This window comes from Pseudorca crassidens, chromosome 4, assembly GCF_039906515.1.
Source record: "Pseudorca crassidens isolate mPseCra1 chromosome 4, mPseCra1.hap1, whole genome shotgun sequence".
In the NCBI taxonomy this organism is placed as follows: Eukaryota; Metazoa; Chordata; class Mammalia; order Artiodactyla; family Delphinidae; genus Pseudorca; species Pseudorca crassidens.
The window spans coordinates 116,739,226-116,764,997 of record NC_090299.1 but is presented as its reverse complement, the minus strand read 5'-3'; the positions used below and the strand labels follow the sequence as shown (position 1 = coordinate 116,764,997).

Sequence of the window (25,772 nt, the reverse complement as noted above, 5' to 3'; positions counted from 1 at the left end):
CTTTTATCTAACGTTATCTTAAGTTATCTTAAATTACTTTTCCAAGTAGATTTTTTTTCCCTTGTGTAACCGAAAGTGGGGTCCAGCTGCTCGCCTCTCAAAAGCCAATAAAGAGGCAAGGTTGGTGGAAAGGGAAGTTTACTTTATTTTGGATGCCAGCAACTGTGGGGACCCGGGGGGGACTCCTGTCCAAAGGCAACCCCCCAACCCCGGCACTGACAACCAGTGGGCAAGAGCTTTTGTAGATGGAGGGAGGGGACTACATGCAGAAATAGCACAGTCAGCTCTGACAGTCATCTTGAAATTGCTTGTGCAGTGGTCTGACCAGCATCATCTTGATTGTTTTAAGTACAGTTAATGAGTTCAGTTCCAAGGTTGGTTTGTTCCCGTTTCCTTGGGTCCAGTTCTCAGAATTTTGGCAGCTTACGTCATGGCTACAGTCTGGTCATCGTGTAGTTAACTTCTTCCACTGGGTGTGGGTTTCAGTATCTACAAGACAGCTCACAGGACACGGCTCAGAACATTATCTAGAGCCCTTGAGGAGGAACTAAAGGTCCTTGACTATGCTTAATGACTAGACTATTATTATTTGGTTTCCTTTGACTGTTTTCCTTTGCTTCTGTATTTTCTCACTTCTCTGATTAAACTTATTCTTTGGCTAAAGTTTTTCCACAGACAAAAGGCAGGCAGAGGACATGGGGGGCAAGGACCACAGGGTTCTTCTCCGTTTCACTTAGAATGAAAAACTGGTTTACAGAGTCTTGAAGTTGTCACTTAAATCCAAAACTTGGAGCATCAAAGTCTGGTTAATTGGATTGGCTACAAGCTCTCTGCCATTTGTCTCATTCCAGAGACTCTGCCCCATGCCAGCTCCAGCCACTGCCCAGAGATGGTTGTGGAACACTGGTGTGGTCAGTCGGCAGAGTCCTCTGGCAGAGTTGGGCTTCTTGGGGAACGTCACAGCCTTCCTTCAAGAAGCTTCAGGCTGGGAGGTCCTGAAGGCCTAGGTTGATTGACGGTCTGTACAGCATTCTGGGGAGCATCCCACATCACTCTGGCAGTCCTGAAGATCAAGAAGGCGGGCCTGATGGCTGGGAACCAAACCCAAGCAAGTGTCCAGAAACAGGCAGACTGGAGACACCAGTCAGGGTCGATGTCCGCCCAGCAGGTCTGCAGAAGACTCAAAACGCAAGCCCTACTTACTTCTAAGGTCATTTTTTATTAATGTAGGTGTCAAGATGCTTCATTTGTATGAATATTTGAGATCCCTTTACCATCCCCTATGGGATAATGAAGTTAGTTTTCCCTGTCCTTGTTCTAATGTGTTGATTGTTTTTTATAGAACTCAAAGAGCCTGTGGGACAAATCGTCTGCACAGACAAAGGCATTCTTGCAGTAGAACAGAATAAGGTTCTCATCCCACCAACCTGGAACAAAACTTTTGCATGGGGCTACGCAGACCTCAGCTGCAGGCTAGGAACCTATGAGTCAGACAAGGTTTGCATTGTTTCTTGGCTCGCTCATTTAATGTTGCTCTTCCGTGGTCTGGATATCCTGCTTAAATGGGGATGGGGAGAGCTCAGGCCAAGGGCTTCTCAGCTGTTTCTCCACAGCCCAGAGGAAAGGAGAGCTTCACTGCATCAGATCAGGATAAAGGAGCTAGTGGACAAGTCATGTTTCCTGCAGAAAAGCCTCTCTTGGAAGGTTGTGTACTAGGGGCTAGCAATTTCCCCCCACTCAAAGAATTCCTCCAGGAGGTCCTAGCCAACCAGGTATTTAATATTTCTGCCAACCAGAAGAGCTTCCTTTTGAGTCACCATCCGGCCCTCTAATCATTTCACTACTCTTAAATGGCTGGCAGAATACCTGCCCCCCTTCCCCCAAGAAGCAGCAGCTACTGTTTTGAGTCCCATAAGCATCTCTTGGAGAGGCAGCACGTAGTGATTCTTTGGTGCCCTCTGTTTGCCCTTGACAGTCCTCTCCTGAACGCACGAGGGGCATAGTCTGTGCAAGTCAGTAACAGTTCTATTTAGTCACGCTCTCATGAACAGCAGCACTCATGCTTTCCTTTTACATTCTACCTGGCTCCAGCAGACGCATCCTTTCACCAGATCACCCCCTGCATCTCACAGAGCATCACACAATCTGAACGTCATTTTCCCAGACTGGAGAAACTGGAGACCCCCATTATGAGCAAAATTCTTATTATGGTTTTTAACAGCAACTATAGTTGGGAGGCTGTAGGGAGGAGTTCAGAGTAGAGTTTCAGTAAAGTGTTGCTAAGCTGAAGCCAGCCCAGCACATGCGCAGCTATTTGCCTGGGGGGGACCTACATAGAGGTTCTCCTTTGCTTGGTATGCTCGTTCTGTCCCAGGAGTTTGTAGTGCTTAATGGCATGCGTGTCTCACATCTGTTCTATTTCACAGGTAGTGACAGTTTATGAATGTTTGTCAGAGTGGGCCCAGATTCTCTGTGCAATCTGCCCCAACCCCAAGCTGGTCATCACAGGTGGAACAAGCACGGTCGTGTGTGTGTGGGAGATGGGTGCCTCAAAAGAAAAGGCTAAGACCCTCACTCTCAAACAGGTAACAGTCCATCCCAGCTGCCCACACTCTAGAGAAACTGAAAACTGTCGTTAATTCCAAGGTGATTTAGACATAAATGGACAAAAGCAAACACTGTATGTTCTTTTGCTAGAAGTGGGTCTTAAAAAAAGGAAATGGGGCTTCCCTAGTGGTGCAGTAGTTGAGTCTGCCTGCCGATGCAGGGGACGCGGGTTCGTGCCCCGGTCCGGGAGGATCCCGCATGCCGCGGAGAGGCTGGGCCCGTGAGCCATGGCCACTGAGCCTGCGCGTCCGGAGCCTGTGCTCCGCAACGGGAGAGGCCACAATGGTGAGAGGCCCGCATACTGCATAAATAAATAAATAATTTTAAAAGGAAATGAAATCAGAAGATACTATTTCTGAAAATGATCCAAGCTGTCCTTTTTAAAAATCTGAAGTAAGTTGTCTTTAGGTGATATTTTTTTAATATATTTAAGTAATATAAATGTTTCTCAGAAGTTATATGTAGGTTAAATTTTTGCAAACCAAGTTATATTTGCTATTGATTCATAATAACTTCTTTTGGATGATTTTCATTCATCTAGACCATTCAATCTTTGATTCTTTTGTTTTTCTGTTTCTTCATTTATCGTAATGCTTAAGAACCTGACAAACTCATGAATGTATTCAGAAGAAACACTGATGATATTATTAACAAATATTTTTGATCACTTGTTATGTACTATTATAAATTTTTAATCAAAGCAAGAATCCTTTTATAATTAAGCCATCATCTTTTAATATTTGATATGTGAATTTACCATAAAGGTTTCTACTTATGTATGTATGTACGTATGTATGTATGTATGTATGGCTGCATTGGGTCTTTGCCACTGCACTCAGGCTTTCTCTAGTTGCATTGAGCGGGGGCTACTCTTTGTTGCGGTGTGTGGGCCTTTCACTGCGGTGGCCTCTCTTGTTGTGTAGCACGGGCCCTAGGTGCGCGGGCCTCAGTAGTTGTGGTGCGCGGGCCTCAGTAGTTGTGGTGCGAGGGCTCAGTAGTTGTGGCACGTGGGCTCAGTAGTTGTGGCACGTGGGCTCTAGAGCGCAGGCTCAGTAGTTGTGGCACACGGGCTTAGCAGCTCTGCGGCATGTGGGATCTTCCCAGGCCAGGGCCCGAACCCGTGTGCCCTGCATTGACAGGCGGATTCCCAACCACTCTGCCACCAGGGAAGCCCCAAGCTTTCTTTTTTTTTTTTTGCGGTACGTGGGCCTGTGCATCTGGAGCCTGTGCTCCGCAGCGGGAGAGGCCACAACAGTGAGAGGCCCGCGTACCGCAAAAAAAGACAAAAAAGATTTAAAAAAAAAAAAAGGGAAGCCCATAAGAGACACGGTCTCGACGTGAACAGGTAAAAGGCTGACAGTGCAGTTTGCTGATCCAAACGCTCCTGCTTCCAGTGTTTTCAGTTTAGAAAGTGGACTTCAAAGCTAGTGTGCCTGTAACCCCTCAGTAGAAAGTACTTCTTACTTAAAACAGCCTTCTGGCGTTTGCTAAGTATACAGTAAGGGTGTCTGCATCACCAAAATTTTAAGCCAGCTCATTAAGTAAATAGTAAATACTCAGGAATTCGTAACAGTAATCTGAATCTTTTCCTTCAAAATGTTTATTTTCCCACGTTGCCATTTCCCTGGATCCTGTTTCTCTTCATATTCCAGCAAAAGAGAAGCTTTTATTCTAGTTTGAAGAAGGGGTCCCTCTCAGGCACAGGAGATGTCCAGGTGTCTCCAGTTCAGTAACAGACGCTCAGCAGACACATCAGGACTGCATTTTCCTGTATCTTTCTGGGACCACGTACTACACCCATGCACTAGGATTTTTAAAAATCCATCCAATTGTAGTTCCTTAGAATGGACTTAGAGGAGTTGATGGCACAAAAGAATAGATTCTGAGTTTAAATTCTGAATTTGGGGGCCATAATCGATACATCTCCATGTGTAAAAGGTATGAAGAAACCCCAGCTGGGTTGCAGTTGCCATTCTCCTTTCCTTCTAAGGTACTGGCCCGAGTCCAGGAGAGAAGTAATATAAAAATGGAGATTAGAGCCTCCAGAGTCCTCCAGACTTCTCCCTTCCCCCTGGTGGGATGAGGCAGGGACAGTGGCAAGAAGAGAATGAAGACCTTCCAGATACTGCTATGCAAGGCACCCCCTCCCAGTACGTGCACCTGTCAGCTCCCAGTGCGTCCGGCTCTCCTGGAGTCCCGTGAGGAGCACTGCCACTGTGGTCAGCCTGGTTTTGTCTGTTCTCCTTTTAGGCCTTACTTGGCCACACTGATACTGTCACCTGTGCCACCGCATCATTAGCCTATCACATCATCGTCAGCGGGTCCCGTGACCGAACCTGCATCATTTGGGATCTGAACAAACTGTCGTTCCTAACCCAGCTCCGAGGCCATCGGGCTCCCGTTTCTGCTCTCTGTATCAATGAATTAACAGTAAGTAGTAAATTGGCCACTTGGTTTATATGTAGGAAGACAAATAGCTCTGGCCTACATAAATAAAAAATGACTCTGTATTCTAAGTTGATAGGCATGCATTTTATAAAAGCCACTTGTTTTAGATGTTGTTTGCAAAAGCGAATGGATATTAAAGTTTGTACCCCAGAGAGCAATTTTGTCTTCAAATCCAGTCACTGCAACATACTTTAAAGAGCAAGATTTATTACAAAATTAAACATTCTAGAATACGCTTTTTTTTAAGGTGAGGAATTTGTGGGATTTGTCAAAATTGTTGAAGTTTTATGAAGTATACTCAAAGTAATTATTATATAAAGTGAAAAGTGTAACATTTGGGTACCCAAACAAGAGAAAAATTCTTGTAAAACTGTTTTCTAAACAGATTCCAAAGTTATCAAAGAAATTATCTTTTTTCAAAAATACAGTGAATCAGAAGAAAATAAATGCACTGGTGTAGAAACCCCCCATGCAGACTGAGCAGGGAGGGGAGGATAGTCATTGCAAGTCGTATTGGTAAACAGGGGATGCTAATGATAGGTTTTGAGAGACTGAGGTCTCTGTGTCCAAGGGACAGATGATCACATAGGCAGATCAGTCTTGCAAATCAACCAGCTCCCCCACAGCCTCATCACTTCTTAGCTCTAAATATCCATTCCAACTCTTCCCCTTAGCCCTGCCTGGGATCATCCTACATGACGCAGAGTAGTTCTAGCCATGTCGTATCATCACCCACAGGCAAGTTTCCTTTTGAGGGAGGCTACATCTTTAATTTCTACCAGAAGATGCTAAGTACTATGCTTTTAGTCAGATACCTTGTAGTCATTCAAAGGAAAAGGGAAGTTAACTCAGTTCTAGTTAATGGCACTTGGAATGTCTCATAATAATAAGAGTAATCAGAGTTGGGAATGAGTGGGAGCATGTGGGGAAAAAGAGTCAAATTTGCTTCTGGTATATTTGAAAGGCTTAAAATGTCTTTAGAACAGCACCTTGGGTTGGTCCTACGAGTGCACGTAAGAGGTTTATGGAAATGTCAGTGCAACGGAACCACTCTGATCCCCGCTGTGTTGCTCTGAGTCAAATGCTTAATTGTACTATTTCAAGCACTCTGTTTTGGGGTTGTTCTTAACTCAAATGCTGACAATTTTATTTATCGTAAGTTGTTATTTGAGCCAGCATACACCCATTGGATTGCAGTAGTTGCTGCGGACACTATGGATGTGTTTGATTTTTCCCTTTTAAGATGCTTTTGTAATCTCTTCATAACTCATGAAAAGATTTCTGTTTGTTATGTTTTTTCAGCCATTGTCAAGCCTACTTTACTTCATTCTGCACTTTGGGCGTAAGCTATATTGCAGCTGCCCTTGATTCTTCTTCTTACTCTCAGCCCTCATAAGCACAGGGTTTGCTCTAATGGAGGCACCCTGGAGTAATTGCAGAAGGTCTTGCATAGTGCACCGTGGAGTGGCTCTCTCCTGTCTCCTGCAGAGACTGAGGCCATTGATTAAAATTCAGCTGCTGACACGCATTGTCAGAGGTGGTTCAGGGCTGATACAGAGGTAGACACAGCAGTGCTTTGCTAAGTATTATTTTTGTTTGGGTTTTGGTTTGCTTCTTGCCACCTTGGTAGACTAAGGGCAGAGGGAGGAGGGGGGTGGGGTGGGGGCGGGGGGAGAAAACAGTAGCAAGACCAGCACAGACAGTGGTTTGGAAAAGCCCCAGGCCGCCTTATCATGCCACCCCTGCCTCCCCTTTACCTTCTTTCTTGTGTTAGCACTGCTGTTCAGTGTCTAACTTCCCTCTGCTTTTGATGACCATCTGCCAATTTCTGTAGGTTCTCATGTGCCTACTACATGTACTGAAACTCACCGAATCATTTCTGAAGTCACTACCTAGCATCAGGCCAGTCAGGCTGTCTCAGGGGTAAGGGAGGCCGCATGAGATGGTGAATAAGTTTTGGGATGTCTAAAGGGTCCACCACACTAACTGACACAGAGTAGATGCTTCAGGAAGTGTCTTATTTCCTTTAACAGTAGTGGATAGTATTCTCACCAGGTTGTATTCCCCCCAACCTGGTAGAATTTGAAGGAAAAGGTTAGTTTTTTTCCCGTCTTTAGAACTCATGAAAACCTGAGCTATCAGCTGAGAGAGTTCTTAGGGTTTATTCAGTTTGCCAAGAAATGACCTATATACTAGTTTTCTTCTTTTTTTTCCTCATTCCCCCACTCTTATTGTGAATAACAAATTTTTTAATAGGGTGTTACGGTGTTACCAGGATTTCATCTTTGCACTTATTGGAGAGAGTTACAGCTGTACATGGACTGACAGATTTCTCTTCTACCCTATGGTTTTGGTGATTTGGCTCACTTGATAAAACTAAGTGGATTCCTACCTCTCAGTGGAAGGTATAAATAGATTTTGTAAATACTGGGAGGAAAAAGAGCAGTTCATCAACCCTCAGATTACAGGTAGCTTTGACTTGGAATGAAGCGGGGCTCAGCACTGCGTCGGGGCATAGGCTGGGAGCGTGGAAGGGCTCCTGCCCCATCTCCACGCGAGATCACCTCAGCCGCAGCCTCCATGCAACCTTAGATTCTTAAAGAGGCCTCTGTTTTTTAAGTCAGCAAGCACTGGATTCCTGTCTACCTCAGAAATTCCCCAGTCACTAGTCAGAGGACTGAGAGGGTTCCAAAGAGCAAAGCCAAGGATTCAGTTTGCTTCTGAAATTAGAATGTAATCTGGAGTGAGTGAAGTTTCTCTTCACCTTCTCAGGGGGACATTGTGTCCTGCGCTGGCACGTACATCCATGTGTGGAGCATCAATGGGAACCCTGTCGTGAGTGTGAACACATTCACAGGCAGGAGCCAGCAGATCATCTGCTGCTGCGTGTCGGAGATGAACGAGTGGGACACACAGAATGTCATAGTCACAGGACACTCAGACGGTGTGGTCCGGGTAAGTCGGCCGTGAGGAAACGCATTAGAGTATTTGCTGCCGTGGTTCACCTGAAACTTCTGAAGCTGTCCACAGTTGAAGGACACCTGGAGGTTGTCGTATTGCTCAGCAAACTCTCACTCAGATGCAAAGAAACATTGTCCATTGGGTTATCAGACGCAGAGAACATCAGTGACTCAGCTTCTTTTCTTCCCATTAAGTAGATCTATTAGTGCCGCTAACCACTTGACAGCTTGACACAAGCAGATCACTTAAACACGATTTCCATGTCACCTCGGGATTGCTAAAAATGTCACTTGCATAAGTATTGGCTGTTTAGCTTGTCAAACGGCTTCTTAGGGAAAACGGGGACTGTGTCTCCTCTACAGAGAATCACTGAGCTAGAAAATGCTTCCAGGGGCCTCAGGTCATCCATTCATTCCCTGTCTAGGATCCTGTATGATTTCACCTGAATCCTAGATACTTTATCCTTTTCTTAGTTTTCATGCCTTGGGCCTCTACCGAAAATGAAATCCACAGAGTATTTACCTTTGTAGCCTGTTCTAATATTTGGGTTTTTCTCTCGGGAGATTTTTCTTTGTGTCTTTCTTCATTAATTGCACTCTATAAAAGCAGAGAGCAGCTGGCTGCTGCCCTTGTAATCACAGTCACATGCTGAGCAACGATGAGGCCATCGGCCAATCCCACGCCACACCCTGCACCTCAGACAGCAGGCACACCCTAAAGTCTGCAGAGCAGCATTCCACATTACCCCATCTGTGGGGCATCGTGAAGAGCTCCGTAGCCAAATATGTCTGGGGATCCTGCTTCCTGTACGCCTTCTTGGAGATCTAGAGTATATGTTAGTATATGCAAGGTTCTTTGTCAGAACCAAAGACGTGTACTTAGTTGAACTATGTTTTTGAAATCTCTTTGACCCCAGTCCTTTTCTGTCGACCATGAAACACCCACTCTTATCTCATGGAACACGGTTTGGGGAGAACTGTTTATTTGTAAGCAGTCCCTGCCACATTTTTCAAGATACAGGGAAATTAACTATACACAATAATAGGAATTAAGTTATCTGTTTAACCCTGCGAACCAATCTTCATCCAGTAACTGGTAAATTGTTTCTGTAATCAGTTCAACTGTTTTTCATTTCCATACTTACTTAAATTCAGTTTTGGAGAATGGAATTTTTGCAAGTTCCTGAAACACCAGCTCCTGAGACTGTTGAAGTCCTAGAAATGCAGGAAGACTGTCCAGAAGCACAAATAGGTATTTAATACTTTCTAAAAAGTTTTTCAATAGTTTTCATGTTTCTTTTTTTTTAAGTCATTATGCGTAAACTTACATCAACCAAGATAAGCAAGAGCCTGAGGCTGGGCGTTGCTGTCAGAAGCAGGATCACTGCCTAGTAAGCCAGCTGAGCAGGCATGCAAAGTTCTGTGTGGTTCACCAGGCAGCAACCCTTGTGGTAGTGTCTTTGTGGTCGGCTTCCACATCCCATAATAAATACAGTTACAAGCTTCCTGGAATACCAGAGGCTTGGGCTTTCAGTTCTGAAAAATACAAAGCAGATCCAGAGGGCACAGTGTTGGATGAGTCAGAGGGCCACACCTCAGTCCCACATCTGTCTCACCCTTCACTTGAACAGCTCCCTATGAGTGACAGGGCAGTATCGTGTTTGTAAACTATTCACAGAGGCAGACCAGGGTCCACGCCCTGGACCTGCTCAAGAAGAACATTCATCAAACAGAAGCTTGGTGATCTGTATTCTGCTATCTGTTATTTGTGAAGCACTTTAAAATTTTCCCGTGAAATATAAAGATAGATTATATTTATGCAGAATGTTTGGAAACAATGCCAGAGAATCAGGCTAAGATGTGCTTTGGGTTACTGAATTCCAGAGAAGTTACCCCTCATCAATTTAGAACAGTTGGTGTAAGACACTTCATAGAAAGGAACAGGGTTTTTTTTTTTTAAGTTCAACCTCTAAATTGTCTCTCCATGGTTAATTTTTGTACACTGGGAATTCAGCGTGAATTTGACGATGTGAGGGAGTTGTTAAGGAAAAAGGCTCATTATCAGAGAGACACAAATCCCCTGCCCTTGTAAGCTGAAAGTAGTCTTTACTTTCTTTGCCAGAACCGGTGGACAGAACATTTTAAAGCTTGTATTACTTTAATGCATGTAAATTTCCATAGTCAAATGTAGCTCCACTGAGAAAGTCATCTGGGCATTTGGGGACCTAAAAATTCAGTTCAATTCAGTTAGTATTTGGGGGTTAATAGCTATTGTGTGTCAGACATTGGATTGTGTGGTCCAGTGAGAAGTGGGTCCCTTCCCTTCCTTTTAACAAAGCGTGTTAAGTAGATAACAGCGAAAGATGAATAAGAGAGATAGAAGAAAGGGTTGGATTTGGGGAGGAGAGACATTTGTATGTCTTCGTCTTCCTTATGTTTCACACTGTGGACGAAGTTTGGCAGAAGCGGCAGAGGGGAGAGCAGCCCACAGGAAGGAATGACTTGGGACGGTGTCGAAGTGGTGGGACTTGAGGACAGTGGCCTGGGTGAAAGGGAAGATAAGCTAATGGTTCTCTGGAAATCAAAGCTGCTTCAAAGACTGCTGTTTGAAGACTTTCATGATCATAAGCCAAATTAAGTATTTGTCTTGCTAAAAAATATTTGTAGTGGGCTGGTGCTTGCTCACTTGTTCTTGCTCTCCTTTTTTCCAGTTACATATATTTATTTCCCATAAATTTTCCCTGCAGTAGACTTTACTGCAAGGGAATTGAGATGAAGAAATGCACAGTAACAATGGAAAGAGGAGGAAGAACAAAACTCTAAATTAAAGCTTACATCCACAGTTCGTTCATCTATGTTGTCATTTATATTGACTGCTGTATGGAAGGCACTGTGCTTGGGACCCCTTCTCTCCAACTGACCACTGTGTTGTAGAAAGAATGACGGAAAGTAATAGTTTGGGGTGAAAATTTTAAATATGTGAGAGCCATACAGCTGTTAAAGGAGTCCAGAAGAGAGAGTTACTTTCTGTTGCAGGAACCAGGTAAGATTTTAGAGAAAGAAGTATTTAAGCTGTGCTTTCAAAGATAGGTAACATCGGAACACAGAGATTGGGAAGGTGAGTCTAGGTAGGGCCAACCCGAGTGTGCAAAATTAGCTCTACAGAGGAGCAGCCAGGCTGCGTGGAGAGCAGAGTTGGCACCATCCAGCTGAACTGTGGTAGAAATGTGAGGCAGGTAGTGAGAATCCACAAAGGCAGGTTTGGGCCAGATTGTGAAAGAATGAATGCCAAGCTAAGGATTTTGGCCAGAAGCATTCTGTGAACTCCGGAATTCTACCGTTTTGATATCTGTACCTAGCTGGAAATTCTGGCAATTTATTTTCTCTTACTGTAATATTGAGCTTAAAATAGTATGTCTCTTGTGTCTTAACTAGTAGAGGAAAAATACCAACGGGACAACGCTGGGTCTAACTCTAATGTGTGTGTGTTCTCTAATTCTCCCACCGCAATACCCAGGGCCAGAAGCCCAGGAAGAGGACAGCAGCGACTCCGAAGCAGATGAGCAGAGCGTCATCCAGGACCCCGGGGACACTCCCAGCCAGCCCAGCAGCACCAGCCACAGGCCCCGGGCGGCCTCCTGCCGAGCCACAGCCACCTGGTGTAATGACAGTGGCTCCGATGACTCCAGGCGCTGGTCCGACCAGCTCAGCCTCGATGAGAAAGACGGCTTCGTATTTGTGAACTATTCAGAGGGCCAGACCAGACCTCACCTGCAGGCTCCCCTTAATCACCCCCACCCCAATCCCGCTGAAGCGCGGAATTTCAGCAGATTGAAGCCCGGTAACTTGAAGCCTGGTGTCTGTTTCTCACCTCTTGTGGGTGGCGTGAGGGTTGGTGGACGGAGGCAGTGAGCTGTAGCTCTCCCTTGCCCCATTCCTGTGACAAAGACCCCCCACAAAGAGGGCCTCAAGTTTCTTCTTGTGTAAGGCAGACTTAAAGGCCCTTGGGCATTCTCTCCTACCATGGTGTTTGCAATACGTTGGGCATTTTTTAAAGAATAACACCTCAGACCAAAACTTAGTTCATTCACAGATTATGAAAGCCTTTGAAAATGGGCAAGCTGTTGATTATAGATAAATAGATAAAATTGTATTCACGGGTAACTTTGCCTATGATAGAGTTGGGGCAGGGTCCTCAACCGGAGAAATTGTGTCTTCTTGCACTGAGGATTTCCCCTTCTCCGTGTGTGTCTTTGTGAAGGCCTGAACTGGTCCATGGTCAGTGTCAAGCCAGACTTCTGTGCCTCTAACTGAGGCAGCAGCTGCCAAGAACAGAGAGGCTGCCGGAGCTGTGTGTTGCAGCACCCTGACGTTTGAGGGCAGCGGGTTAGGGTGCACCTAACAAACGCTGGCTCCCCTCACTTTGTCAGTCACACGTCGCACTTTTCCACCCCAGGGTACCGGTGGGAACGGCAGCTGGTGTTCAGGAGTAAGCTGACTATGCACACGGCCTTTGACCGGAAGGACAACGCACACCCGGCCGAGATCACTGCCCTGGGCGTCTCCAAGTAAGTGTCCAAGCTCTTTCGGCCACTCTTCCCCACGGGGCCATTTGCTCAGCCTGGGCGCACACACTCAGGCAGTCTCTGGGAGCACAGGTTTCATCTGCATCATCATGTGTGGCTCCAACAGACGAATCAGAAGAAGAAACCTGCCGGTGTGTGGATTTCACTTCCGAATGTCAAAAACCAAAAAGCTTTGCCTTCAAAAAAAAATAAAACAAAAACGAAAACTTCACCTTCTGTGTTCTTCAAAGGTACGGCACGGTTCGATTCCAGGGGAGCTGAAACGGAAGCGTACATTCGGGCTCAGTCCCATTTTTGTCCCTTTGCACGCACGACCCCCTCCCCAGCGCACACGCCCCCTGGGAACTGGCGTCACCGGAAGCTCTCCGGCCGCATGGCGGGGCCGGGGGCCGGGGCCTTCCATGCGGTGACTCTGCGTCGTGTCTCCTGCAGGGACCACAGTAGGATCCTCGTGGGCGATAGTCGAGGCCGGGTTTTCAGCTGGTCTGTGAGTGACCAGCCGGGCCGTTCCGCCGCTGACCACTGGGTGAAGGACGAAGGAGGGGACAGCTGTTCGGGCTGCTCCGTGCGGTTTTCTCTCACGGAAAGACGGCACCATTGCAGGAACTGCGGTCAGCTCTTCTGCCAGAAGTAAGATGAGATACAAGCTTCCTGAGTGTCTGTGGGTTAAGCTCTGAGGATGTGCGTTATGCCCATACGCTGTGTCTGTCTAAACCAGCCTTCACTTCCTCCTTGTTCTTTTTTACTGCCATTGTGAAATATTTGTCACATTGGAAAATACAGAGGTAATCATCACAAACACATGGCCACCCGTGACTCAGGCTGGGAAGGTGCTAACATTTGATCACATTTGCATATAAAACAGTACAGATTCATTTTAGGTCCTCTCTTCACCCTCACCCATCACACCCTCTTCTCCATGTGTTTTTACTTTGAGTGCATACGTTGTGTTCATAGATAACACTATATTATTGTTTATTGTGTTTTCAGTTTTACATAAATGTAGCATACTGTCTGTACCCCTCCGTAACTTATTTTTTTTTTTTACTCAACATTGTTTTTGAAATTCATTCACATAAATAACTATTATTCTAATAATTTCATCTTAACTGCTGTCATATTTTTTTGTATGAATATATCAGTATTTATCTCCTTCCCTTTTGATGGACTGTTAAAGGATTTTCTTTCATTTTATCAGTACTACAAACAATGCTGCAATGCACACCCGTATAAATGCCCTCTTAATACACAAGCCAGAGTTTCCCTAGAGGAGATACCACAGAACGGACTTGAAGATGGTAGACATACTCGTGAGCTTAACTAGTTATTCAAAATACTCTCCAGAACAGTAGTGCTAGTTTACTCCACCGCCAGCAGGATATGCAAATTCTCCCTGTTCTTATTCACACCTGGTATTGCCAAACTTTTCCACTTTTGCCAATCTGATAGCCAGTAGTGCTTTGTTGTTTTAACTTGCAGTGCTTCTGAGGTTGAACATCTTTTCATATGCTTATTGCCAGTTTGAGTTTCCTCTTGGGTAACTTGGCCCAGTTTCCTTTTGCGTTTGCTCTTCGATTTTTTTCCCCCTACTTGAGGAGTTGTTTTATGTATTCTGGGCTCTAATCCTTTGTCTTTCACATGTCTTGCAGATACCTTCTGCCAGTCTGTGGCTTGTGTTTTAACTTTATGTATGTTTTTTCTGTCACACAAGTTTTTAATTTTGATGTAGTAGCATGTATTGCTTTTTATGACTTTTGCTGTTTTTTGGTCTTAAAAAATCTTTCCCTGTCCTGTGGTCATAAAGATAGCCTTATTTATTTTCTTTTAAAAGTTTCAAAGTTTTGTTTTTCTTTTTTCTTTTTTTTTGGCTAATATGTGCAAAGCACCTGGTATTTATTTTTATTTTTTTATTCTTATTTTTTTAATTTATTCTTGGCTGCATTGGGTCTTCGTTGCTATGCACGGGCTTTCTGTAGTTGTGGCAAGCTGGGGCTACTCTTTGTTGCGGTTCGCGGGCTTCTAATTGCGGTGGCTTCTTTTGTTGCAGAGCACCGGCTCGAGGCACGCAGGGTTCAGTAGTTGTGCCACTCGGGCTGCTCAGTAGTTGTGGCTCTCGGGCGCTAGAGCACAGGCTCAGTAGTTGTGGCGCACACTGGCTTAGTTGCCCTACAGCATGTGGGATCTTCCCGGACCAGGGCTCGAACCCATGTCCCCCGCATTGGCAGGCAGATCCTTAACCACTGCGCCACCAGGGAAGTCCTCAAAGTTTTGTTTTTCATGTTGAGGTCTTTAGGTCCAAATCCATTTGGAATTTATTTGAGAGTATGACATGGGGTGGGGATCACTTATATTTCCCCAGTATGAAGAGTTAGCTGTCCCATCACCATTGATTTGGATACCTTCTCTGTTATACCCTGGGGTCCCACATATGCATGTACAGTCCTTTCCATGGCAGACAACAGAAAAGATCCCATGGGCAGTACCCTCTAATGCTTATATTGCCTTACTAGAGAGATGCTTTCACAGAAAACGCAAATTATATCATTGCTTCTGAGTTAGTTATTGAGGGGCATTGGCTTATTGGAAAGGGGGTGGCCTTGGGTTTACACTGACAAATGCTCCCTGGGCTGCTGTCCATTGTGCCATCTCAGGCACATTACTAACCTCTCTGAGCTTCAGTTTCTTCATCTGTAAAATGTGGATAATTACACCTGCCCAACAGAGGTGTTGAGAGAATTAAATGAAATCGTGTATGAGTTTTGTAAAGCACCAGGTGCAAAGTCTGGTGATATAGGTGTTCAGTAAGAAGTGTTATTATAATTATTAATTTTTTTCAGACTAATGTCTTCCTTTTCTCCTGGGAAGTCTTATTCAAGATGAAGCAGCAGAATGTTGCTGCCAGCCGTTTCTTATAGGAATTTCTATGAGGCTGGCAGAGGAATCTGTCTTGCGGTCCTGTGCTTTGAGACACCCACTCTGTAAAGCCTAGTGATCTGATAATTTCTTTTTTTTTTTAATGTTTATTTAGTTAGTTAGTTATTTGATTGCACCGGGTCTTAATTGTGGCAGGCAGGCTCCTTAGTTGCAGCACGTGGGCTCCTTAGTTGCAGCTCACCACCTCCTTAGTTGTGGCATGCAAGCTCCTAGTTGCAGCATGCATATGGGATCTAGTTCCCTGACCAGGGATTGAACCAGGGCCCCCTGCTTCGGGAGCACAGAGTCTTAACCACTGTGCCACCAGGGAAGTCCCCAATCTAATAATTTCTGATAGTCAGCACCTCCATTTGCATGCTGGCACACATCTGTTCTTTATAGAGTTTAATTTGTAAAGTACTGTTTAAATGTAGGTAATTCTTTAAATTAGCTATTGCTCTCAAATGTGGGAGGGAGGCTTTATTTGAAAAACAAACCAAACAAGTGATTGATTATGACAGAGCAGGCACAGAAGGAATGCTGTCCGGGAGGGCGTAGCTCTACCGTGATCTTTGTGCCCTTCTGTTGCTGAGGGAGCTTGCCAGCCTTCATTCTTGAGGGTCTCCTCAAAGTCCAGTTCTTTAAACCCCCTAGGCTGCTTGCACTTCATGTATTCTCTGGCTACTTTTACTGGTCTAATGGAAGAAATAAAACTGTTTCAGTCTTATGAAGAGCCAAGGTCAAAGTGATGAAGTGCCACACCCAAGGTCATACCCTGCCTTAGGCTGGGAATAGGAGTGCTTTCTATGAAGGACTCTGACATCGCTAAGTATAGTCCACTTCAGGGAATTCTGTCAAGATAAACAGAAAATGAGAAAATTTGGGCCAGACAGAAAAGCCAAACTACCTGTTTAAGAAATGACTGAGGAGTGAACCAAAGTGTTTAAAAGCCCAAAGGAAGTTGATAGTGACCAAAGTGTCTTTTGAAATGGGTGGTAAGTCCTCTCTTGCCAAGAGAAAAAAGGCTCCAAGTAAAGACATTGGCATACTGCCCAAGTTTATAGGGCATGAGGAAGAATGCATTTCCATCCTGCACAGGAAGAGTAGCCTCATAGATGTTCACTTCCTTGGCTTCATCCTGTAGAAAAATCTTTTTTTTTTTTTTTAAATTCTCTGCAGTCAAATAAATGGCTTGCCTTGGTTTAATGTTACTTTTTTTCATAGAATGACACAAATAATACAGCACTCATTTTGGTCCTTGGTCAAACCACATGACCCAAACCAGTATGGCTCTGGGTATTCTTCTGGCCCCGTACAGTCTTGGGTGTTATACCGCAAGCTGTCCATTCAGATTTTAAATTCGTGTTTCTGAGCCCAGTGATCAAACATGGAGAAGACCCATAACTACCTCATTTTGCCTTTCCTTTAGGTGCAGCCGATTTCAGTCAGAAATCAAACGCTTGAAAATCTCATCCCCGGTACGTGTTTGTCAGAACTGTTATTACAATTTACAGCATGAGAGAGGTTCAGAAGATGGGCCTCGAAATTGCTGAAGATTCAACAAGCCGATTGGAGACCACGGTCTGTAGACCCCCTTCCCTATTCCCCTGTCACAACTCGCAGCTCGGAAGGCATCAAAACAGTCTCCGTTTACACATCTCTTCATACCACGTGTTTGAAGTGTGGGATTCAAAGGGAACATTGAATAAACGGGTGTAGAGTACAGTCATGGGGCAGACACTATTCAGGTGAACAGCACAAGAAGAATACAAGGTGGTTCCTAGGAGCAACATTTCAATATCCGATTCTCCCTTAACAATAGCTGTCTCCAAGAGAAAATCCTCATGTATTAACTGCCCTTTTCTTGCGTCTCATTTTTGTAGAGCTCCTCATCCTTATTTGGAAAAACCAACGACTACAAAAAAAAAAAAAAAAAAAAGGCTTTTAGAAAATAGTTGTAAATCTGACTTCTTTGCAAGTAACTGTGTATATTGTAAATAGGTACAAAGGCCTTTTTTCTAAATGAGGACTTAACTGCCTGTAACATGAGACTTCAAACTAAACCACTAACTCAATGAAATACGTATGGTTTGTCTGACATTGCTTACCAATTAATTATAAATATGTTTTATTTTTTAATCCTCAAAGACGTTATCTGTGGTCTTTCCGCCCCCCCCCCTTTCAAACCCAGCCCATGTGCCTGATGTCATTTCTTTCAAGTTGCCCGCAGTATCTCCACTTAACCTAAGCTAGTAACCAAAACAGTGTCATGTGGACCTTCTTTAGGAAACAGTGTGGGAGAATAAGAGTCTGGTCATGAGATACCCTGGAAATCTTTGGGCATGTCATACGTGGCTACATCTCACACGTGGCTACGCACCACCTCAGTGTTGTTCTAATGTCATAAGGCCCCTTGTAAACTTCTCTTTGGACTGCCCTTTGGTCATAGCGTCCCCTCTTAACACTACATAGCGGTGGTCGGGCAATCGACGCAGTGCAGGAAACAGCCCTGCCTCAGCTAATGGAAACATATTTGCATGTAACCCACTTTAACTTCTCCTGCATAGAAGATAAGAGGTATGTGTCTTTGGTGACACTAATGTTCTACTATAGCTTATTTTCAAAAAAGGGTTAAAAAAAGAAGTGTACAGAATTAACATATAAACCTTGTTGTAAAACTGAATCATGTCAGAACTGCTTATAATTAACCTTTACCATTTAATGCCATCTACCTGAAAACAGTGAGATTTATACTGTATCAATGTCTATTTTTTTGTTTTTGCTATGAATATAATTACAGTATTTTAATATTTAGTTATTTAATTTGTTCTAGTTGGATACAGAACACACAAATCCAGGGAGACTAAAGCTGGTGGGGGCTAAGAGATTAGTTTACAGAAAAAAAGCTTTGGTGGTGGGATTTTTTTAAATGTGTGTTATGTACATATATAAATATATATATATAAAACAAATGAAACAATTAATCTAGATTTTAACATTTTCAGGTATTTAGTGATAATATTATGAACAATTCTAAAAGCCCTGTGATTTGGAAAATGTAGAAGCATTTATGGCCCAAGAAAGGAAGGAGAGGCCTTCACACCTCATGGAGTTATCATATGAAGGACAGCGGCTTTGGCTTTCCCGATTTTTCATCTTTAGGCCCTGGTGACAGGCACACTTATGCACTAAAATGCACATATATGCACATGCATTCAAAAATAGGCATTGGTACAATAGTAATCTTGTACCTAATGGGCTGAAACCAGCTTAAGAACAAATTTGTTCTTCCTGATAACTAGGTCTCCAAGAGAAAATATAAAGGCTGCTTTAGTGCCTTATGCTTACTAAATTTAAACCTTTATTTACCTAGGTTTGAGCCTACAGTCTATTTATGATTACATATCAAAATTGATTAAAACACTTCCATTTCTAAAAGTTCAAATATACTTGTTAATAAAAGGATTATTGGCATTAATACTTTAACTTGAAGAAAAGTTGTGTTCTGTTTTCCTTTCTGTGTCTCACTCCTCCCCACCTTCCTCTTCCCCCCTCACCTTCTTTCTTCAATTCTAATAAATAATGCTGGATGTTCAACAGTTGCAGGACTTGTGCTCTCACATAATCATGGGCTTTGCCCCTGTCCGGCCCTAGAGATGAGTTGTAGCAGTGTTATTCTACACTTTTTAAAAGAGGCGTCCTCCTTGTGTCCACAAACCATGTTTACCCCAAACCCAATGGCAGAGATGTTCTTTAAAGACTTGAATATATGAATGTCTGTATGTAGCTATTTAAAGGTTATTCCTCTATGTGATATGAAGTTATATGGGATGAACACTTTTAAACTTTCCAACACAACTTCCATAACTAGAAGGTGGAAACCAAAACCCTCATGATAGTATTTCCTCTGGCAGCTGGTGCTGTGGGCAACTGATTTGTTCAGTGGGTTTCTTTTCTTTTTGCTTTTAATGTAGAAATCACAAATCACTCACACATACAAGTACACTCACGTAAACTAATCGTTCCTCTGAATGTCCTTCTTTGTTCCATGTAAATTTGTTTACCAACATATATTCTCAGCATGTACATCCACCTTTGTGTGGTCCATATTCTTTCTCTGAGAGTACCTCACAGGGCTTCTGCCTGATCTTTGTAGTTTGTCCATCCATCCATCCATCCATGTCCTCTAACATTCGTGTGTATTGTGCAACTGTAATGTCATGCTTTTGAAGAGAAGAATAGCTGCCCCTAGCAGCCATCCATCTGAATGATAGCAAAACACTCTAGATAAGTTATTTTGCACTTTCTTATGTATAAAGTTGGTAGAAACTTATTTTTCCTTTGTATCATTTAAATACATTTTGTTTTGGTAAATGAACTGTGTATAAAATATTTATGCCATTAAAACTGTTTTTAGAAAGTATTTTTAATTTCAGCAAGTTTGGTTACTTGTTGCATGACTATTAACACAGCTGACTTTTTGTGTCAGTGCAATGTATATTTTTTTGTCCTGTTATTAACTTGTAAGCCCTAGTAATGGCCAATTATTTGTACAGCAACAGAAGTAAATTGAAGATACTGGCTAAGACTGGATTGATTGTGGACTTTTGTACTATATTGCAGAATCCAATATCTGTTCTTTGGTGGTTATGTAAAAGGCCTGAAGAATTACTATCTAGTGTGCAATCTGTGATAACTGAATGTTCATTGTATATCTGTCTCTGATGCAAAAAGGTAGAGTAACACAATTACAATACATGATTAAATGCAATAGTCCAGATACTTTTTTTTTTCATTTCAAATAAATACCTACTATCTACCACCACCCCTTCTCACCCCCCTCCCAAAAAAAAAAGAAAAGAAAAAGGAAAGTTTTTAAGCCAGCTCTTCAGGGGAGGAAAAACAAACAAAACAAAACTGAGGTCTAATAAAACTTTGTGTAGTTCTTTTCTAGTTGTGAATATATCTTTCAGAAGTGCCTGCTTAAAGTCTCTGCTTGCAGAGTTGTTGGCTGCTAGGGTCTGGTTCCAGTTCTAGTGCGATCCATCTTTAAAAACCAGGCTTTCTGCATCCTGAGCTTCCCAGTTGTGCTGGACTCCTGGGGCTGTGTGCACAGCCGCAGGGAGAGGCAAGTGGCTTCTGGGAGACACGACCCTCAGACTTGAATGGACCTGTGGAAAAGGACTGCATCGCATGGTTTGGGCTCCTTTTCCCTGAGCCTATTCTCTACCCATCATATTGTGGAAAGTAAGCAGTAATAAATTATACATCTAACTGTCTATTTCCCGCCCCTGCCATATTCACATCAGGAATACTCTGGTGTCCTGCCCCCCCTTTCTGGAAGCACAGTGCCCCACTGTCATTAGCTAGATAATTTGCCATTTCAGTCTTTGAGAGTGTTAGCAACTTACATCCGTTTTTATAGTTACTCACTTATTTGGTTTGAAAATTGACTTCCCAGAACAGGAGAATGTAGAAAACAATTTTTAAGTTTATTTAGGGTGCTTTAGTGATTTTTCTTCTTTCTAAAGATACTAACAAAATTCCCAGTTCATTTTTAGTATGATCAGCAGAGTTCCACATTTGAGGATATTGTGCTTATTACAAATTCCACCCCAGTGCAACTCCACTTTAGAGGCAGAAGATAGAGAATGCTAACAACTTCTATGACAGTAGATATTTCTTCAAAAATAACTCAGTGGTAAGAGAGAAAACCTAGGGCAGTTCTCATTGTTTTAATGCAATACTACTCATAATTCTAATGACCTCAAGAAGAGTTGCTATCAAATACGGGCTTGCAAAAATTCTTTTCAGGGTTTAAATGTGCAAATGATCTTCAGTGAGTCCCTTTTCTGCCATTTGCTTCTCATCTTTAATAAAATTTCCTCTTCAGCCCTCATTTTGGCCCTTTTGGAGTGTTGAAGAAGCAGTCCAATGGAATTGGCTTAGCACTAGCTTAGTCTTTTTTGTCTTATCAATATTCTCATTTTCTCCCACCCATTGCAAAGCTCCTTTTTATTTATTTATTGTTCCTGTTGACTTTTGCTAGAAATGGCACCAAACCAAGCTACCACACTCAGAGATAGCATGGTGTTGGGAGAGCCCTGGCACAGTAATTCAGAGATGGAGCCTGCAGCTCTCCCCAGCTTGTGGACTTCCGAAGCCCCTCATGTGATCCCTCTTGGTGCACCAGGTTTCCTGTGTCAACACTGACCCTGAGAATGGGATGAGACTAAAGTAATGCTTTTTCAACTTTCTGGTCTTAAGACCTTTTGATCCTTAAAAACTTGAGGCCTCCAACCATTTTTGTTTATAGGGGCTGCATCTATAAGTAGTCATTGTATTAGAGATCAAAACTGAGATCTTAAAAATAATTTACTTAGAAGTAGCAATGATGAAACTATTATGCAATAACATCAATTACGTGTTTATATGAAAAAAAACTTTTCCAAATAAACAAAAAATATTAGTGAAGAGAGTGGAATGGTTTTACGATTTTGCAAATCTCTTTTATGTCTGGCTTAATTGAACACAGGTGGATTCTCATATCTGCTCCTACATTCAGTCTCTTGTGATTCTTCGTTTTGGTTGAAGCATATGAGGAAAATCCAGTCTCACACAGGTATGTGGTTAAAAGGGGGCGGGGAGAAGGATATTTTAATACCTTATGCAGGTCATTGTTTCTGAATAGCTTTCAGTTTCTTAAAGATTGATCACTATGTGGCATTTGAAACTACATCAGTGAACTTTTTATACTCTACTACTTTAAACTCCATTAGTCTGTCTGGTACATTGAATCTATCTTTTACCAATATGTAATTTTTTTTTTTTTTTTTTGCGGTACGCGGGCCTCTCACTGTTGTGGCCTCTCCCGTTGCGGAGCACAGGCTCCGGACGCGCAGGCTCAGCGGCCATGGCTCACGGGCCCAGCCGCTCCGCGGCATGTGGGATCTTCCCGGACCGGGGCACGAACCCGCGTCCCCTGCATCGGCAGGCGGACTCTCAACCACTGCGCCACCAGGGAAGCCCCACCAATATGTAATTTTATAGCACCCATTGGCCATTTAGCACTACATCATTACTACTACTACAGTGTGTGTACATCTTCCAAGACGTTTTATTCTGTAATACATCAAAAAAATCACATCATACATAATATCAGAATATCTCCAGCAGTCTCAGAAAATTCTAAGTCAAACAGTTGTGGATATCACAGGTTTTTCAAAATTAGAATTTTTGCTTAAAACCTAACATTTTTTCATTGGCACCAGTCACTGTTTGCTGTTTTCTTTGAAGCAATAGTCTCACTCTGTTAATTTCAAGAATATTTCTGTCAAAGAACCGTGGTTTGTCAGCTGTTCTTTCAGGGCGAAAAGATGTGCTGTGAGAAAAGCAGCAGGCCAGCCGCAACTCAATTGCACAAGTACTTCGAGACAAACATTGTACTTAAGGATGCAGACGCCTTGTGGGTACCTCTCATTTTGTGTCACATAACTTAAGGTTCAAGGTTTAATAAAAGTAGTAATTTTACTGCTTCTCCAAGGACATGCTTAAGCGAAACAGAGCCTTCTTTCTACTGGGAGTGCTTGATGATGACTAGTAGTAGTTTGGTGCCACTGCCTGATTTCATGCTTGGATTCCAGCAGTTTTACTCACTGTTGCTGTTGCACCTGAGTTCTGTACAAATATCAATGCAGTGAAAAAGGCAAACAACATTTCAATATTATTATGAAAATAGTCTTCATCTTGTAGACCCCATGAAAGGGTCTTCAGGACTCCCAGGGGTCTGGGACTCCCAGACTTTGAGAAGCAGTGGTCCAAGGAGAAGATACGTGAGGTGATCCCTAAATTGTAAAGCGGCAGGTCTGAATCTCATCTGGGAACAGTGTTCCTAATCATAGACCCAGGGCTTTCAGCGGGGCTCCTGTTGAAACCTGCCAAGTGCAAGACCAGGCCCTGCCTCACTGGGCTCGCCACTGGGGCCATGGCCATCTGCTGGAATACTGCCTCCCCAGCCCAAAGCACACAGGGACCAAGAGTGCATCTCTGAAGTGCTGGAGTTTCTAAGAAGGTCTTTTTATAGTAACATTCTTCTAGTCAAGACTCCAAATTTTTGATAATGTAAAAAAAAAAAACTGTAATCCTTTGATATTGGATACTGTTCTACCTAATATGGTGCACTGATCAGGAGATTGATGACCAAGAGTCAGTCTGGGTTTTAAGTTCTCGTTCTACCACTTACTGTGTGATATTAGGCCACTTCTCCACATCTGAACTTCCTCATAAGTAAATTTTGTATTATGATACCTGCCTCCAGACAATTGTTACAAAGATTAAATCAGGTAATATATGTAGGACATGTAGTGCTTGACCAGATGTTCTCAATATATTGTAGCATTAATTTAGAAATATGAACATGAAGTGGTGCACTAGAACATTTCCTAAAGCCTAAATATTTAAATCCACTGATGGGGAGTTTGTCTTCAGTCAGGTACACAGCAGGCAGAATGTTAGCCTGGAAAGAGCCCTGGGAAATCATGCCGCCCAAACCTTCATTTAGCACAAGAGGAAAGGGACTCAGATGTTTTGACATTCCCAAAGCCCTGTTGCTTGTTAAGTTTAACTCCCTGCTCTACCCCTAAACTTCCGACTCTCAGGCCAATGATCTTTAGAAACAGCTTCCAGGTCTTTTTTTTTTTTTTTTGTAGGAGTGGGGACTACAATGAAAATGTACTTAGGATATCATTTCCCTACCATCCTGCCCTGCTTTATCATGAAGATAAAGGGTTGGAACTTCAACCTTGGCCTTCAACTGCAGTATTACACTTCCTGCTCAACAAAGACAAAGGAAAGTTGCAAGCTGCATTCCAGAACAGAGGACCATTAAAGGAAAACAAATCCTTCTTGATCTTGCTCTGAAGCACTGCTGTCCATTTCAAACAAAAGTTATATCCTAAAAACACTTTCTGTTCATAAAAGCCAGACACTCCTTTGCAAACTGATTTAGACAGAAATAAACCAGGGAGCAAAGGTCAACCTAAGGAGCCTGGCTGTAAACTTAAGGATCATTACAGTCTGGCCCTGCGGGCTGATTCTGCTAAGAGGAAGGAACACAGACATACTCCAGCAATGTTATCGAGTATGCTTGTGGCTCAAGTTTGGATCCACCCACGTAGATTTATTTTCCCTTCTCTTAAGGTAGCAATTTACATGTCCTTGATGATACATATTACACTGAGCCTTGAGGATAATATAAAAATGACATAACTACCCTGTTCAAGAACTGTCTAGCCTATAAACCAGGGGCTTGCCTTCATGTAGGTATAGTATCTGTAACTGAATTTTCAGCAAGTCTATTACATTTCTCACCGTGTCTAATTCAGTAAGAAGGACACTGTCATCACAACTGGTTTTCTTAGCTCTGTGATCTTCATTTTCATATCATTGTATTTTTATATCATCTCATCTTTGATCCTTTATTGAATTCATATATGTTTTCAGTAAGTTACATAATACAAAGGCTTTCCAGAAAATTCTCTTCTTTTAGGGTTGTTTTCCCTCCAGACTGGGTTCTTGGTCATGTGTGAATACTTTCCTGCCTTCTTACCTGCCTGCCTTTGTTTTGTGTTGGTGTCATAGCATTAATTTGCATCTTCCTCCTTTTAAATGTGGATACTCCAACCCAGACTTTGCATTTGCTGACATAAAGTGTGAGTGAATTCATCCTTAGTTTGGGGCTGGCTGTGGGCTTCTTTTTTTTATTAGTCTTTATTGGAGTATAGTTGATTGACAATGTTGTGTTAGTTTCTGCTGTACAGCAAAGTGAATATTTTTCTACCTCTGCCTTTGCCGCTATGGTCCATTCTCAACTCAGCAGCCAGGCAAGCCCACTAAGATACCTGATCCTGTCAGTCCCTGCTTAAAACCCTGCAGGTCTCCTCACCTCCTCCCCTCTTTCACTCTGCTAGTCTGCTCGAATACTTGCCACGCCTGCGCCCGCACCCGCCCCCCCCCCCCCCCCCGCCCCACCGTAACCTCTGCCTTGTGGCTCCTAACCCAGCTGTGCTCTGCTCCCCCAACCCCTCACCCGTTTCAGTCATGTCTCAATGGTCACCTTCTAAGGGAAGCCTTCCCTGACCACCCTGCAGTATTGAGCCACCCATCCCTCAGCGCTGCCCATCAGATAGCAAGGATGGGAGACTGAACAAGCTGTGGGGTCCCCAGTGGCAGAGTCAACTGGCATCCCTTTCCCACCCCT

General features: G+C 43.2%; 1 protein-coding gene across 7 annotated transcripts in view; it reads left to right on the top strand.

The window, feature by feature from the left end:
• Positions 1-20,285, top strand: part of WDFY3 (WD repeat and FYVE domain containing 3) — a 264,009-nt gene extending 243,724 nt beyond the window's left edge. For all 7 annotated transcript variants that reach the window (XM_067736490.1, XM_067736495.1, XM_067736492.1 and 4 more), the window contains 9 exons: positions 1,343-1,497; positions 2,427-2,585; positions 4,858-5,037; positions 7,828-8,010; positions 9,171-9,267; positions 11,533-11,856; positions 12,472-12,583; positions 13,034-13,231; positions 16,944-20,285. In XM_067736490.1, coding sequence (XP_067592591.1) covers positions 1,343-1,497; positions 2,427-2,585; positions 4,858-5,037; positions 7,828-8,010; positions 9,171-9,267; positions 11,533-11,856; positions 12,472-12,583; positions 13,034-13,231; positions 16,944-17,067 — 1,532 coding nt within the window. In that variant the 3' untranslated portion in view covers positions 17,068-20,285. The remainder of the gene's footprint in view (positions 1-1,342; positions 1,498-2,426; positions 2,586-4,857; positions 5,038-7,827; positions 8,011-9,170; positions 9,268-11,532; positions 11,857-12,471; positions 12,584-13,033; positions 13,232-16,943) is intronic.
• Positions 20,286-25,772: the final 5,487 nt, after the last annotated feature.